The sequence below is a fragment of the Mirounga leonina genome, unplaced genomic scaffold (genome assembly GCF_011800145.1).
Source record: "Mirounga leonina isolate KUSES-001 unplaced genomic scaffold, KU_Mleo_1.0 Mir_488, whole genome shotgun sequence".
Taxonomy (NCBI): Eukaryota; Metazoa; Chordata; class Mammalia; order Carnivora; family Phocidae; genus Mirounga; species Mirounga leonina.
Window position 1 is genome coordinate 5,728,973 of NW_023270777.1, and position 15,071 is coordinate 5,744,043.

General features: G+C 44.0%; 1 protein-coding gene and 1 pseudogene across 1 annotated transcript in view; one reads left to right on the forward strand and one right to left on the reverse strand.

Moving 5' to 3' along the window:
- Positions 1–15,071, forward strand: part of DNAH9 (dynein axonemal heavy chain 9) — a 339,619-nt gene that overhangs the window by 225,578 nt on the left and 98,970 nt on the right. The window contains exon 50 of the mRNA XM_034989621.1: positions 9,349–9,774. Within this exon, the coding sequence (XP_034845512.1) occupies positions 9,349–9,774 (426 nt within the window). The remainder of the gene's footprint in view (positions 1–9,348; positions 9,775–15,071) is intronic.
- Positions 14,421–14,570, reverse strand: LOC118000197 (annotated as a pseudogene).

The window sequence follows — 15,071 nt, forward strand, 5'->3', positions numbered from 1 at the left end:
GCAAATCTAAAAAGGAATTAGGAACGCTGTAGAATCCTGTGACATATAATTCCATGTAAATTGTAATTTGAGAGATAAGTGCATTCTAGGATTTTTTACGAAGGATTCTAGGATTATGCATTCCAGGATTTTTTATTTTTTATGCCCTAAAGGTTAAGGCCTCGAAGGCCCTAAACAGACCCCCACCCTATATCAGGAGAAAACACCAGAGTCTCTACTGGGAACCTGGGTACCGTGGGGGTGGACCAGGAATTGGAGGGGTAGCCCGGTTACGCTCCCACTTCTCAGCCTGAACCTGGTAGCTTCTCCCAGCCCCTCACAGCGGCACCCGCTTCCATCTGCAGGCCTCTGATGAGCCTGAACCCCTCCCCGCCGCCACCTCTCCTCTTGCCCCCATCCTACCCATATTTCAAGCTCACACTTACCGTTCTAGATCCGTCTCGCCCTTTTCTGATTCCCCCAGCACGAACCACGAGACGACTTCTTTGACGACACACGTAAAGTGTTTGCTGACCGTGTCCTGCTAATAAGGCAGATCTTTCATAAGATCTTTTGACACAGGGGTTACATTTCCTAAAATGAGCTGAGACCAAATCCTGGCTGTGCTGTTCCCTGGGTATGGCTCTGGCTATGATTTTCTCTCCACTCGGCCTGTTTCCTCGTCTGTGCAAGGGAGGTAATAGTTACGCGGTCCCCGTTAGGTTGTCACAAGGATGAAATGAGATCATGTATGAAAAGAAACTAACAGATGGTAGCCACCCACCTGAGTGACCTTTTTTTTTTAAGATTTTATTTATTTATTTGAGAGAAAGAGCAGAGGGAGAGAGAGAAGCAGACTCACACTAAGCACAGAGCCTGACTCGGGGCTCGATCCCACGACCCCGAGATCATGGCCTGAGCCGAAATCAAGAGTCGGAGGCTTAACCAACTGAGCCACCCAGGTGCTGAGTAATCAAACAGCAGTTTGACCACATCATCCCTCTGTTCCAGAATCTTCCACTGGCTTCCCATCATACTCAGAATAAAATCCACAGTGGCCCACAAGACCCTACCAACGTTCCCCTCTTCTGCTACACCAGTGACTAGTCTTCCTCTTGTCACTCCGACCCCCCACACTGGCCTTGCTGTGTCTCAGACACCCCCAGCACAATCCCACCCAAGGCCTCTGAACGAGCAGTCAGCTCACTGGGAAGTCCTCTTCCCCCAAACCCCCCTGCATCCTGGTTCCCTCTGTCGGGTGTTTGTCCAAAAGTTACTTCCACAGGAAATAAATAATAAAAGCACTTGTTAATTTCATTAAAAAAAAAAAAAAACTCAGGATATACTAGAAAGAAAATATAACCCAAGGTGAACAATATTTATAATCATGTCATGTTCATTCTGAACATTAACTAAAAATTTGATATAACCATAATAATTAGGAGGGAAAGGAGGGCAGTAAAAATAGCTAAATATTCACACCCTTTAAGTAGGAAGTCACTTGCTAACATCTAAAATGAAAAATAGGGGCGCCTGGGTGGCTCAGTCAGTTAAGCATCCAACTCATGATTTCGGCTCAAGTCATGATCTCAGGGTCCTGAGATCAAGCTCCATGCTCAGCAGGGACTGCTTGGGGTTCTCTCCTTCTCCTTCTCCCTCTGCCCCTCCCCGCTGCTCGCGCGCACACACTTGCGCCTGCGCATGTGCTCTCTCGCTCTCGAATGAATGAATGAATGGATGAATGATGAAACAGCAGCATAGGCATATTCCTTATCAATAAGGAGTAAATTCTAGAAGAAACAGAAAAAATTGTAAGCCATGACTTCTACAGAGCTGAAGTCAGAGTCTACCAGGCATGGGTTTCGTTCTAAGCCTTATGGCCCTATTAGAGTTTGCAAACTCTGTGCATGTATTACACAAACAGAAAGAAGCTACAATTTCAGTGGCTCAAGAGCACAGAAGAGGACATGGCTAACTGGCTGGTCGGATAGGAACTAGGGAAGAGAATGCCCATGAAGCAAGGACGATAAGGAAGAGCATTTTCCTGGATGGGGCAGGGGTGGAGAAAACCATCTCAGAAAGGAGCGATGTTTGCAGAGACACAGATGCGTGGGGAGGGGGGTGTGGAGTGTGTGAGCCATGGTGCACGAGTGGGCGCCTCAGGAAGTGAGGTGATGATGAGTCTCTGAAGGTGGGTTGGCCAAGATCATTAGCAGCCCACAGCATCACTAAGAAGTTGAACTGTGGACCAGGGTTTATGGTCTACGGGTTGCAGAATGCATTTACGGGGTCTCAGACAGCATTTTTTTTTTAATTGAAATATAATTGACATATAACGATGTTCCTATCAGGTGTATGACATAATAATTCAGTGTTTGTATATATTGTGAAATGGTCACCATAGTAAGTCTACTTAATATCCATCACCACACAGTTATAGATTTCTGTGTGTGTGATGAGAACTTTTATGATTTCCTCTCTTTTCAAATCTACGGCACAGTATCGTTAGCTATAGTCACCTTGCTATCCAGACACCCCCAGGACTTATTTCTCTTACAACAGGAAGCTGTACCTTTTGACCCCCTCTGCACATCTTGCCCTCCGCACCCCCCCTCCCCACCCCCACCCTCCATCACCCCACTTGGTGAAGTGGAATGGATCAGCCTGTACCAAGTGTGATGAGGGCGTTACTGCTTCGTGGACCCAAGGAACCCTAGAGTATCCTTAAACCCTCCGTGTTCACAGAACTCTGGTATTTCATGACCACTTCCCTGTTTTCAGAGCCTGGTAGTAAGTCTCTGCACGTTTTGAGGCTCTGCTTTGGCAGTTTTATTTCACTTTTATAGCTAAACTGAAATAAATCCAGTGTAACTTTTCCTGCCTTAGTGGAGGAATGCTTTTTTTGTAATTTCATGGCCTTTTCCGCCCCCTACAAAGTTACTTAGAATTTTCTCTTTGTTGCCTATGTATTTTTTACAGTGAACTCATTTTTTTATTATACAAGTAACATATAATGACATTTTCATTATTAAAAACTATTCGTCCGGCCCCTGGGTGGCTCAGTCGGTTAAACGTCTCTTAGTTTCGGCTCAAGGTCATGAGCTCGGGGTCCTGGGATCGAGCCCTGCATCGTGCTCAATGCAGAGTCCCTAGCATCTGACTTTTAATATTAGCAAGTAACATAAAAAACAGATTTTGTAATACTTTGGAAAATTCTAGAGTTTCCAAGTTGAATGGACTTCTTTCCGACAGGACCTCTTAAGGCCTATGTTATGTGATTAAGCCTGGTACTAAAAGTGATAGCGATAGCATGAGAAAATAAAACCTCAGATGAACCTAACTTATGAACAGTGATGTAAGACACCTATAAAAAATACTAGTAAATCAGATTTACTATGCCACCAACTGGCAAGTTTTCCCTATATGAGATTATGCATGTAACCATACCCAACCCCCTAGTCAGAGATGAAAAGCTTCATCATCATTTTAGGAGATGTCAAAATGGGACTTAACACAATTCAGCATCCGTTCCTTATTAAAACTCTCAGTAAAGTAGGAATACAAGGATATTTGGATATTAAGCTAACAGATGGCAATCAATCCCAATCCAAGGACAAAACATCCTATCCAATGGTAGAACATTAAAAGCGCTCCCATTAAGATAGAAAAAGCATAATAATGATCCCTGTCACCATTATAAAAAAAAAGTTGTCCTAGAATTTCTAGCCAACGCAATAATAACTGAAAAATAATCATCATATAAATGTTATAAAGTACCTGTTATAAAAAATAATAATAGGGAAGAGTTAGGGGCCCATCACAAAATAATTTACAAAAATGTATAGCTTTCTTAATATCAACAGGAGCCAGTTGGAAAATACGATATTTGAAAAGAGCAATCAAAGCACAAGATACAAATAAGCGAATATAAATTTGTTGAAACAATGTGAAGAAAACTGCACATCTTTGTTGAAGAACATAAAATAAGATATGAATAGACAAATAATATACCAAGTCTGTGTATGGGAAGATTCAGTATTACAAGGATGTCTGCTACTTCTCAAATAATTTAAAAGTTAAATGTAAATCTCAATTACCTCCAGTTTGATTTTTGGTTTACTTGTGTCTAATGTCTTTAAGTTCATATCATTTAAGCAGCTGTTAAAGATTTAATAACCTAAATGTCCAGCAATATGGAGTTGGTGAAGTAAATTGCGGCTCATCTAAATGAGAGAAAACTGCATACTTTATTTAAAATCATGTCTTACAAAAACAACGACCCTGAAAACTTCAGATATAATTTTCAGTGAAAATCAGATTCAAAAAGTAGTATAAACAGTGATTGATATGTGTGTATTTGTGTGTATATGTCCATGTGTATGTACACGAATGAGCCAGGTAGATATTTGTTCCCCTGTATATTCCTCTTCATGTATATACTCATTGTCTTTCTTCTCTGTGTCTTTTAGTCTCTATGTCATCTATGTGTGTGTATATGACGTGTATATGTGTGACGGGTAGGGGTACGTGTGTGTAAACATGATGGATATGTGTACATGTGATGTGTGTTTATGTGATGACATATATGTGAATTATGTACATGTGTGTAGTGTGACATGAGGTGTGCATACATACAACCTGTGTACATGACGTGTATCGGTGGCATGTATGACACGTGTCTGACGTGTATATATGTGTTGCACATATGTGTGCATGTGACACATATGTTTGTATACACGTGTGTGTATGACATACAGGAATGTGTTTATGATATGTAGTTGTGAATACATATGACGTGTGTATATATATGACACAGAGGGATATATGTAACATTTATCTCTGGGTAGGAAAATTATGAGTGATTCCTGCTTTCACCTTTACCTTTGCTAAATATTTCATAATAAACATTCTTTTTTTTTTTTAAAGATTTTATTTATTTATTTGAGAGAGAGAATGAGTTAGAGAGAGCATGAGAGGGAGGAGGGTCAGAGGGAGAAGCAGACTCCCCGCCGAGCAGGGAGCCCGATGTGGGACTCGATCCCGGGACTCCAGGATCATGACCTGAGCCGAAGGCAGTCGCTTAACCAACTGAGCCACCCAGGCGCCCCAATAAACATTCTTTTAATAAAAGGACAACGTTACCTTATAAAACAGTTAGCAATAAGAAATAAAATTATGAAAGAACTAAAAAAAAAATCACAAGTTCAGATCGATTTTAATATATGTGAAAGACCCTTCTGAACAGAAAAACAAAGGATGGTATCATGGTATCGTCTGGAAAAGGATTATTAAATTTGGCTCCATAAAAACTAAATTTTATATACCACAGAATATTATAAACAAGATTTTTTAATTTAAAAAGAAAGGAGTTAATACCCTTAGTATGTAAGAACTCTTATAAACTGGGCTGGAAATCCACCATTTGTCTCCCCTGGCCCTTCCCCATTCTATTTTCTCCATGACCTGGGAGGCTGGCTTGGGTGACCTCAGACACTTTCCCTTGCCCTCCCTCCCCCTCCCTCCCTCTCCCCTCCCACTCTGTCCCTCCCTCCCTGCCTCCCTTTCCCTCCTTCTCTCTCTCTCTTACCTTCTCTCTCACTCTTCTTCTCCTTCCCTCTCTTCTCTCTGGCTCAGTTCTTCCAACCATGGTTTCCAGGGGTGGAAACAGAGCCACCCCAGCCCCACCCAGCCCAACTGCTACCAGCCCAGGGTAAGGCACTCTCTCTTTATAAAGAGTTCCCCTTAAATTAGCCAGGATGTTATATCATCTTTTTGGCCTGCAGGAACGCTGACTAATACAGTAATCAAAAATAAAAAGATAACAGCCCAGTAGAAACGTAGGCAAAGGTCAATACCCAATTCACAAAACAAGAAACTCAAATTGCTTAAAAACATGAAAAAAAAATAGATCACTAGTAAATATGTATATGCACATATATGCACATATATGAATGAAACCAATATTATCCCATTTTCAGCCTGTCAAATTGAAAAAACAAATTTTCTTTTTAATGTGACCAATGCTGAGTGGGAGCAAACGTAAACTTTCTCCAACACTGAGAGCTGGAATTGGAATTTCTGGGGAAGCTGATAGTGTATACAAAGAACACCAAATATGTGCCCTGCCCTTTGACTCAGCAAATCCACTCCCAAAGAGCTAATCTAAGCTTTTCACGGAGATCTATGTGAAGAATGTCCCACAAAGCATTATCCATGTGGTTAATTTGTGGAAAGGTTTCCAGAAATTGAATGTTTGACATCAAATTCTGTTTGAGAAGAATACAAGTGACATTCTCCCATGTCTCTTTTTTTTTTTAATTTTTTATTAACGTATAATGTATTATTTGTTTCAGGGGTACAGGTCTGTGTCTCATGCCTCTTTTTAAAACTTCTGCCTACGCTAGCTCCAACATATGTCCCAAACCCGGTCACCTGCCACCATCTCTGCTGTTGAGAGTCCCGGCCCCAGGCTGGCTCAGTCTCCTCCCTGAACAACTGTGTAGCCTGCCCTGCCACAGTGGGACCAGCCGCAAAAAGATCTCAGAGCAAAACCACATCATTTCACTCCTTGCCCAAAACCCTCCAGGGGCTTCCCCTTGGACGTTAGAATGATATCAAACCGTCTCCTGTGGCTCTGGATCCTCCCTGGAGCGCTGATCCTGACCGGCTCTCCTGCCCCACCTCTACCACCCTCCCGACCCCACTCTACAGAGAAGGAGAAATTGGAGTAAAAACTTGGAGAAGAGCGAATGCATCAGGCAACAGGGAGAGCAAGAGCCTGATGGCAGGAGTGGGGTGCAGAAACCAAGGACGCCTGCTGTTGGCTCGCTCAAATTCCCGTCTACCTTCTGAGAACTGTTTCTTCCATCCTGTGTTCCTCTTAGGAGAACCATATCGGCCTGCCCTGCTGTGACTGGCGACAGGAGCCCCACCTAACTAAGCAAGATAATTTCCCAGGACAATTTTTTAAAGATTGATTGATTGATTGATTGATTGATTTAGAGCATGCAAGCGGGGGGTGGGGAGGGGCAAAGGGAGAGGGAGAGAGAGAATCTCAAGCGGCCTCCCCACTGAGCAAGGAGCCTGACACAGGGTTCAGTCCCAGGACCCTGAGATCATGACCTGAGCTGCAACCAAGGGTCGGCCACTTAACCGACAGAGCCACCCAGGCGCCCCCTCCCAGGACATTTTTATTTCCACTTGCACTGGAGAAAAAGTCTCCTCCCCTTCTGGTTGCAAAGTGGTGGCTGTGACCTTTAGCTGCCGACCCCCATTCATTCCAGGTGATTGTTGGACACCCATGTTGATGAACACCTGCTGCATGCCGGTTTCTGTTCTAGGCACGGGGGTGACAGTGGTTTTAACAAGACTGATGAGGTCCCTGTTTCAGGTGAGGATATGGAAATTCAATAAGGAAAAAGTTGGTGATCATTTCTGATGGCCCCGAGTTCTCTGCAGATCATCAGGGTGCTGATAGAAAATGATGAGAAGGGGAAGCTGATGAGAAAGTCTTTCTGAGAGGGCAACGTCTGAATTCTGAATTTAGATCTTGATGAATGAGAAGGGATGAGCCATGCAAATAGCTTAGCAAGAAGTGTCCCAGGCAGGGGTCCTGAGGTGGGGACGAGCTTGCAATCAATGCGCTGGAAGGAGGTGACCGTGGCTAGAGCTCAGGAACAGACAGAGACAATGGCACAAGCTGAGGGCAGAGGGGTAGGTCGTACGCCTTGCATCACGAGGAAACTGCTATTCGAAACAAGCATGCGCAAGGAGAAGCAGAAACGAGAAGATCCAGAGAGCCCATAGATGCTCAAAACACAGATCCACTCGTCCTTACAGCCAGCTCCCGGCTCGGAAGCAGAAACAAGAGAAGATCCAGAGAGCCCACAGGTGCTCAAAACACAGATCCACTCGTCCTTACAGCCAGCTCCCGGCTCAGAGGCAGAAACAAGAGAAGATCCAGAGAGCCCATAGACGCTCAAAACACAGATCCACTCGTCCTTACAGCCAGCTCCCGCTCAAAACACAGATCCACTCGTCCTTACAGCCAGCTCCCGGCTCACTGCCCTCAGATACTTGAGCGAAAAAGTACCCCTTGTACTTGAGCTGGGTCTTCTGTCACTACTACCAGAAAGGCTGTGAGTAATTTACGGAGAGAGACTAAATACAAAAAAGACTGGAAGGAATTACATGGAAATATTAACAGCGACATACCTGCGTTGTAGGATTCCATTTCATCTCTATACGTTTTTATATTTTCTTAATTCAGGACATTGAGCATGCTGAACTTAAACTGGTTTAAAATCATGGGGTTTTGTTTCTGTCTCTGCCCCCTCCCCCCGCACATACATTGTCCTCGCATCCCCGCCTCTGATGAGTTTTCATGACCAAATGTGAAAATAGTTTCAGAAGCAAAGAGCATCTTCCCACGTGCTTTCATTAGGTGCAAGAAGTAATCCCACCCCACCCCCACCCACCCCACCCCCGCCATTTGTAGATTTCCAGGCCCTCTTGGGCTGGAAATTACTTTGGCATAGGGCCCATAATCTTTGAAATCAAGACTTTTCCCCCACTTCCAAAATCAGCCCCCCAAAACAAGAGCTTTTCAGACCATAGGCTTCTCACGGATGGTCATGACAGACCTTAAATCAACGTCACACGCATTTAAGACACAGCTTCACTCACAGATGAGTGCATCCCCCTGCTTCCAATTTATAGATGGAAATACAGAGACCTGGAGAGTTGAAGTGACTTGCCAAGGCCGGTCGGCTGTATCTTTCTGGTGCAAGTGATGCTTGGAGCAGAGGACGACCCCACATTTAAGCACGGGCAGTGACTGTGCCCGGCTTTCGGTCTGAATTATTTCCTGGCGGAAACTGTCACTTTGCTATCAGGACAGTCAAGTGTAGTTAGAATAAGCTCATGGAACAAAGCAGTTTAATTAAAGAAAAACAAAATTTGTTGGGTTACAGGGCTAGTCTCTTCAATCCAAGATGGGAAATTAATTTATAATAACCTTATCTTTTATTCATAGCATGCTGTCTATTTCAGAGTATATTCGCATCCTTCTATTTTTCTGTTGAATGTGAAATAATTGTGTGTTTCTAATGGGCTGTGAGTGGCCTTAAAGAACTGAACAAACAGAGCTGAATCTCGGTTAGCCATTCGGGGCGGTGGGGGGGGAGTCTGAAGCCACTGGGGAGTAGCTTTGGTTTCCTTTGGATGAGTCATGACATTTAAACTTCCGAGGGCTCCGCAAGCTTCAAAGCAGCCCTTTCAGAATGATCGCCCTGGAGCCCAAGTCCACGAGCAGCCGAGGACAAAGAAAGCCCTCCGCTTTTCCCTAACCACCTTGTGCTCTCTCCGCAGACCAACCTGACCGAGCTGAAGTCGTTTGGGGCCCCGCCTCCAGCTGTCAGCAACGTCAGCGCGGCGGTGATGACCCTCACGGCCCCCGGGGGCCGGGTGCCCAAGGACCGGAGCTGGAAGGCCGCCAAGGTCACCATGGCCAAAGTGGACGGTTTCCTGGACTCCCTCATCAACTTCGACAAGGAGAACATTCCTGAGAGCTGCCTCAAGGCCATCAGGCCATACCTGCAGGACCCAGAGTTCCGCCCCGAGTTCGTGGCCACCAAGTCATACGCGGCCGCAGGTCTCTGCTCCTGGGTCATCAACATCGTGCGGTTCTACGAGGTCTTCTGCGACGTGGAACCCAAGCGCCAGGCGTTGAGCAGGGCCACCGCAGACCTCACCGCCGCCCAGGAGAACCTGGCAGCCATAAAAGCCAAAATCGCTGTAAGTGAGGCCGGAGCCACCCCAGCCACCCCAGCCCGCGGGGCAGCCTCTGGTGCCAACCACATGTGTCCCCATGTCCCAGCGCCCAAGTGTCCCGATTTTGAAAAAGAGGCAGGGAAACCAAAGTGGGATGCCAAAGCTCCTGACTTTTCAATTGAGGCACCTCTTGCTCTTTCTCAAATACTCTACAGTCCACGTGAGACAAATCCAGCAGACCGTTGGTCTTATGTGATCTGCGCTGTTCTATGGAAGCTTTTAGAAGCAAGTAGTACATTGTGGTTTGGGGGGCGGTCCCTTGACCATAAATGTAAAATGGCGAGGGTCACTAGCTTTTATTAACCTCTTGGTGATACTTGGAGTAGATCTGCCTCTCTCCAGACGGGGGGGCGGGGCGATTGTGGATTTACACCTGTTTGAGAGAGATTCCCCCTTTGCCCTTAAAATGGATACAACCAAAGCTAGAAATCTGAATCCCTCAGGACAGGAGAGCAGCTGAAAATCCAATCCAAGCTGTACCATTTACAGATGTATGACCTTTAGAAAGGTCTTTAAAATGCCCACACTTCAGTTTCCTGAAGTAAAATGGACACAGTAACCTCTCTCTTATTGAGATCATAGTGACAAGGAGAAGACGAGGGCACACAGAGCCACGTGGGGCTGAGGCTACTGCCACGGTCACCACGACCATCGCTTCCCTACCTCTGCTCTCCCTCCTTCTCCCGAGACACGTGTTAGCTCTGGTGATCGGTCACTCCTGTGATCAAGTGCAGTCCAGAACACTTCCTGGATCTTTCCTTTCTGCACACGCATTCCAGGCAAGCAAGAGCCTTGCGGCAGATCGGTCGTGATGGTAAAAAGGGCTTTACAGATGGTGAGAAGTAAGCTCCATATGACCCGGGTGTATTGACTGCTAGGTTAAATTCTGTGGCTGAGGGCGCTAATTCAAAGAACCTTGCCACCGATCTCTCTCTCTCAAGAAAAACTTGGGCAAAGCAGCTAATCTCTCAGTATGTTGGCTTTATAAATCCAGATGTTCAGGGGCCAGTCTACTTAAAACAGGTGATAATCACCTTAACAATGGCCCTCTAAAAAGAACACCCAGGGCAGAACACCCGAACACCCCTGTGGCTGATTTTGAAGGGCAAAAGCCTCCTGATAATTTTTGTATTCCGCAGTCTCTCCCAGAAAAATGTTTTAAGAACTGCATTTTCAAAGATTTTTTTTTATACTCAAGTTATTTTAACTAAAGGAACATTTGGTGCAAAGGGAATGTTTTCAAAATGTTTATACCTATTCACTAGCCAACATTCACATGATGGGCCCACTCAACCTGTGAAAGCAATAAGCATATCTTTCAAAGACTTGGCTACCTTAGGAAGACACTTCTTTTCTGCCAAAATATTTTTTTTTTAATGTATTCTTGCTTTTAACAACCTCCTCTCCATCCTTTGCTCATCCACATGCCTATCAGCATCCCAAGAGTTTGGACACTTCCCACACTAACAACAGAGGCCTGATACCCACCCCTAACTTGAGACCCACCCCGGGCAAGGAAATTTTTCCCTCTGTGACCCTGAGCACATTGCCAGCCTCCTCCGGTCCCCAAGCCTTATTTTTAGGATTTTAGGATAATTCCAAGTAAAGAATATTATATCCAAGATAAAATTTCTTTTTTTAAGAAGCATATATCCAGACAGATTATCAAATACATAAAAACATGGATAGTGGCACTTTTATCTAGGTGTTATATTTTGGATGGGTTTTGCATATAAGGTATTTTCCTTTTTTCTATAATGAGCATATATTAATGTAACAATTTATAAAAAGAATGGCAATAAAAACAAGTAAGGCATGTTCATGGAGCACATACTGACAAGTAAGCAAAATATCAGCAAAAGGCATCTAATGAGAAACCACAGTCTTCCGCCCTTTGCGTGCTTGTGTCTGCCTCAGAGGACTGGTCGAGCTACTCAGAGCCTTCATACTCGTAGCTTCTACGCGTTTCCTTTGGCCCACACTCACCCAGTTTTTGTCAACGATTTCGTTAACCGCCAGTATTTAAATCAACAGGAGACTTTCGTAAAAATCTGATTTCTGGCCGGTCCTAAGGTCTTCAGATTCCCCAATATCATGAACCAATCCTAGAGTTGAGTAGCCCCTTCCCATCCAACCCAGGTCTGTCCCAGGTTCCCACCAATGCCTATGTTTTTCAATGCCAGACTCCCCTGACCAGCTTCCATCGTCTTCCTGGCCCCAGCTCATCTGAATGTCAAGCTCCCATCTCTACACTGTGCCGGCATCCCTGTTTCTTGATATACTTTAGGCAGGCAGGGTGGCACTCTGCCAGACGAGGCTCTAAGATGTTTATCCGTGTGTCTTCTCGATACCATCATGACAACTAGTTTTAGTTGACCTAACCTGTATTTCTTGTCCTGGCATATAGAGGCGGCTTCCTTGGAACCTTCTGTTTTCAAGATAAAATTATTACCTGTTCCTTCAGCTCTTCCCCCAACCTCCCACCTCCCACCTCCCACCTCCCACCTTCTCTTACCATTACTGATTGTTACTTTTGCTTTTGAGTCACCAAGACGCAAAATGTCTCCGTTCTGTTCTGCAACCAAAGTTAAGTGTCCCGTGCTCTGTTCACTGACTGACTGGGAAAGCTGAAAAATCAGTAAATTCCCTTTGCATTCTATGAACCTTCCTATGTTGTTCATAGCAGATCTAACTGGTCCATTAGAATTATGTTTCCTTTTTTTTATAGAAATTATTTATTATTTATTAGTAACAATCCACAAAATGCTATTTGGGCTAATAAATTCTGAAAACGTGAAGGATATACAATAAACATACAAAAATCACTATTTCTATACGTAAGCATTGAACAATCCAAAAAGGAGATGAAGAAAATAATTCTTTTTATTCTTGGATAGTTGACACACAATGTTGTATGAGTTTCAGGTGTACAACATAGTGATGTGACAGGTTTCTATGTTCTGCTCTGCTCACCACAAGCATAGCTTCCACCTGTCACCACATAGCACTACCACAATATCATTGACTGTATATTCCCTATGCTGTGCCTTTCATCCCCATGATTTATTCATTCTGTAACTGGAAGCCTGGACCTCCCACTCCCCTTCACCCACTTTGCCCACCCTCACTTCCTCCTCCCCTCTGGCCACCATCAGTTTATTCTCTATAGGTCTGATTCTGCTTCTTGTTTAAAACAATTCTATTTTTAATTCATTTCCTTTTTTTTTTCATTTCCTTTTTTTTTTATATAATTTTCCCCCTCCCCATGGAGTTTCCACTTGCCTTTGTGTTTTCTTTCTCTGCCATTAGATCCTTTTGCATGGCCTCAATTACCCTTCAACTCTCCATGCAATCCAGTATCCTACCACTTCCATTTTTGCCCTCAAGACCTTTCACTCTTGGGGCGCCTGGGTGGCTCAGTCGTTAAGCGTCTGCCTTTGGCTCAGGTCATGATCCCGGGTTCCTGGGATCGAGCCCCGCATCGGGCTCCCTGCTCCGTGGAGAGTCTCTTCTCCCTCTCCCACTCCCCCTGTTTGTGTTCCCTCTCTCACTGTGTCTCTCTTTGTCAAATAAATAAATCTTTAAAAAGAAAAAAAAAAAAAAAAAGACCTTTCACTCTTGTCCCAGACTCAGAGTTCCAATCAGTGTTGGAGAGGAAACACATTCACTGCTTTCTTGGGTTGGTTCCAGTGACTTCTGGAGCTCTTGACTTCTCTTTCCTTGATTTTTTCTCTTGCTTGCTGGTGCTCACTCTTAAGTAACTTTCTCAGAAATGTTAAGTAAGAGGTAAATTTTCTGAATAGTTCTGGTCTGGAAATACCTTTATTTGACTTTTAAACTGACCAGGCAGTTTTGCTGAGTACTGAATTCTGATGCTAGTTTTTTTTATCCCCCTTAGAACACTGAATGCCTTACCCTTTTCTTTAGTGAGAAGTCGGATGAGCAGTCAGGGTCCCATTCCTTTGTCAATGCACTGTTTCCACCTTTCTGAACGTCTTTACATTTTTTTTCTTTATTTTTTTTCTTGAGAGAGCACGAGTGGAGGAAGGGGCAGAGGGAGAGAGAGAAAGAGAATCCCAGGCTCCATGCCCAGTGTAAAGCCCACATGGGGTTCGATCTTATGACCATGAAATCATGACCTGAACCAATATGAAGAGTCAGATGCTTAACCAATCAAGCTACCCAGGCACCCCTTTTTCTTTATTCTTGGTTTCGGAAACTTTGCACTGGTGTGCTTAGCTGCCATTTTTTAGATTCATTGTACTCAGCATGTGGAGACTTATTTTCTTTGACTCTGGAAAATTATTTTGTATTATTTCTTTGGTAATCTCCCTTCTGTTTACTTTTTTATCTTATTTTCTAGAATGCATGTTTGTTGGATGTTGGACCTTCTGATGAGTCCTTTGTTTCCTCAGTCACTTTGTATTTTCTTATACTTTCTAGATTTCCTCAAATTCATCTTTTAACCCTTCCCTTGAATTTATTATTTTTTTACATTAACAAGAAAATAATGTCTGCAACAGTTTTTTTTTTCCCTCTGCTCCTTTTGCTAGCATTCTCTTCTTGTTTTATGGATGAAACATCTTGAATTTTCCTAGGAAACTATTCATAAAGGATTTTATGCTTTACTGTGCTCTTGTGACGAATGTTATCTCTTTTCTCAGGTGTTTTTCCCCCTCTTGTTTACCTTAATCAAGGCTTCATTAAACTGATAAGAACAGATACTACACTTGATCTTAGCCAAAAGGCTGAGAAGCGATAATCTAGGCTTCATTAAATGGCTTCTTGTCCTTTCATGTTTAAAAGAGTAGTGTTGGGGCACCTGGGTGGCTCAGTCGTTAAGCGTCTGCCTTCGGCTCAGGTCATGATCCCACGGTCCTGGGATCGAGCCCCGCATCGGGCTCCCTGCTCAGCGGGAAGCCTGCTTCTCCCTCTCCCACTCCCCCTGCTTGTGTTCTCTCTCTCGTTGTCTCTCTCTCTGTCAAATAAATAAATAAAATCTTTAAAATAAATAAATAAATAAATAAATAAAAATAAAAGAGTAGTGTTCAAAAGCTGATTATAGCTCTGCAAGCAAGGGCAGAGCTGACTGAGAGGCAGAATTTGTTTTCAGGATCAGTTGAGTTATGTCGGATGCATCCTCGATGCCAGAATGTGATGTCTTCTCTCTGCCACTATTGAATCTCCTGCTGGTGACACGAACGCCTGGTGACATTGGACGCTGAGCCTGTGGGTAGAGATGGGGGTAGAGGATCAGTCAG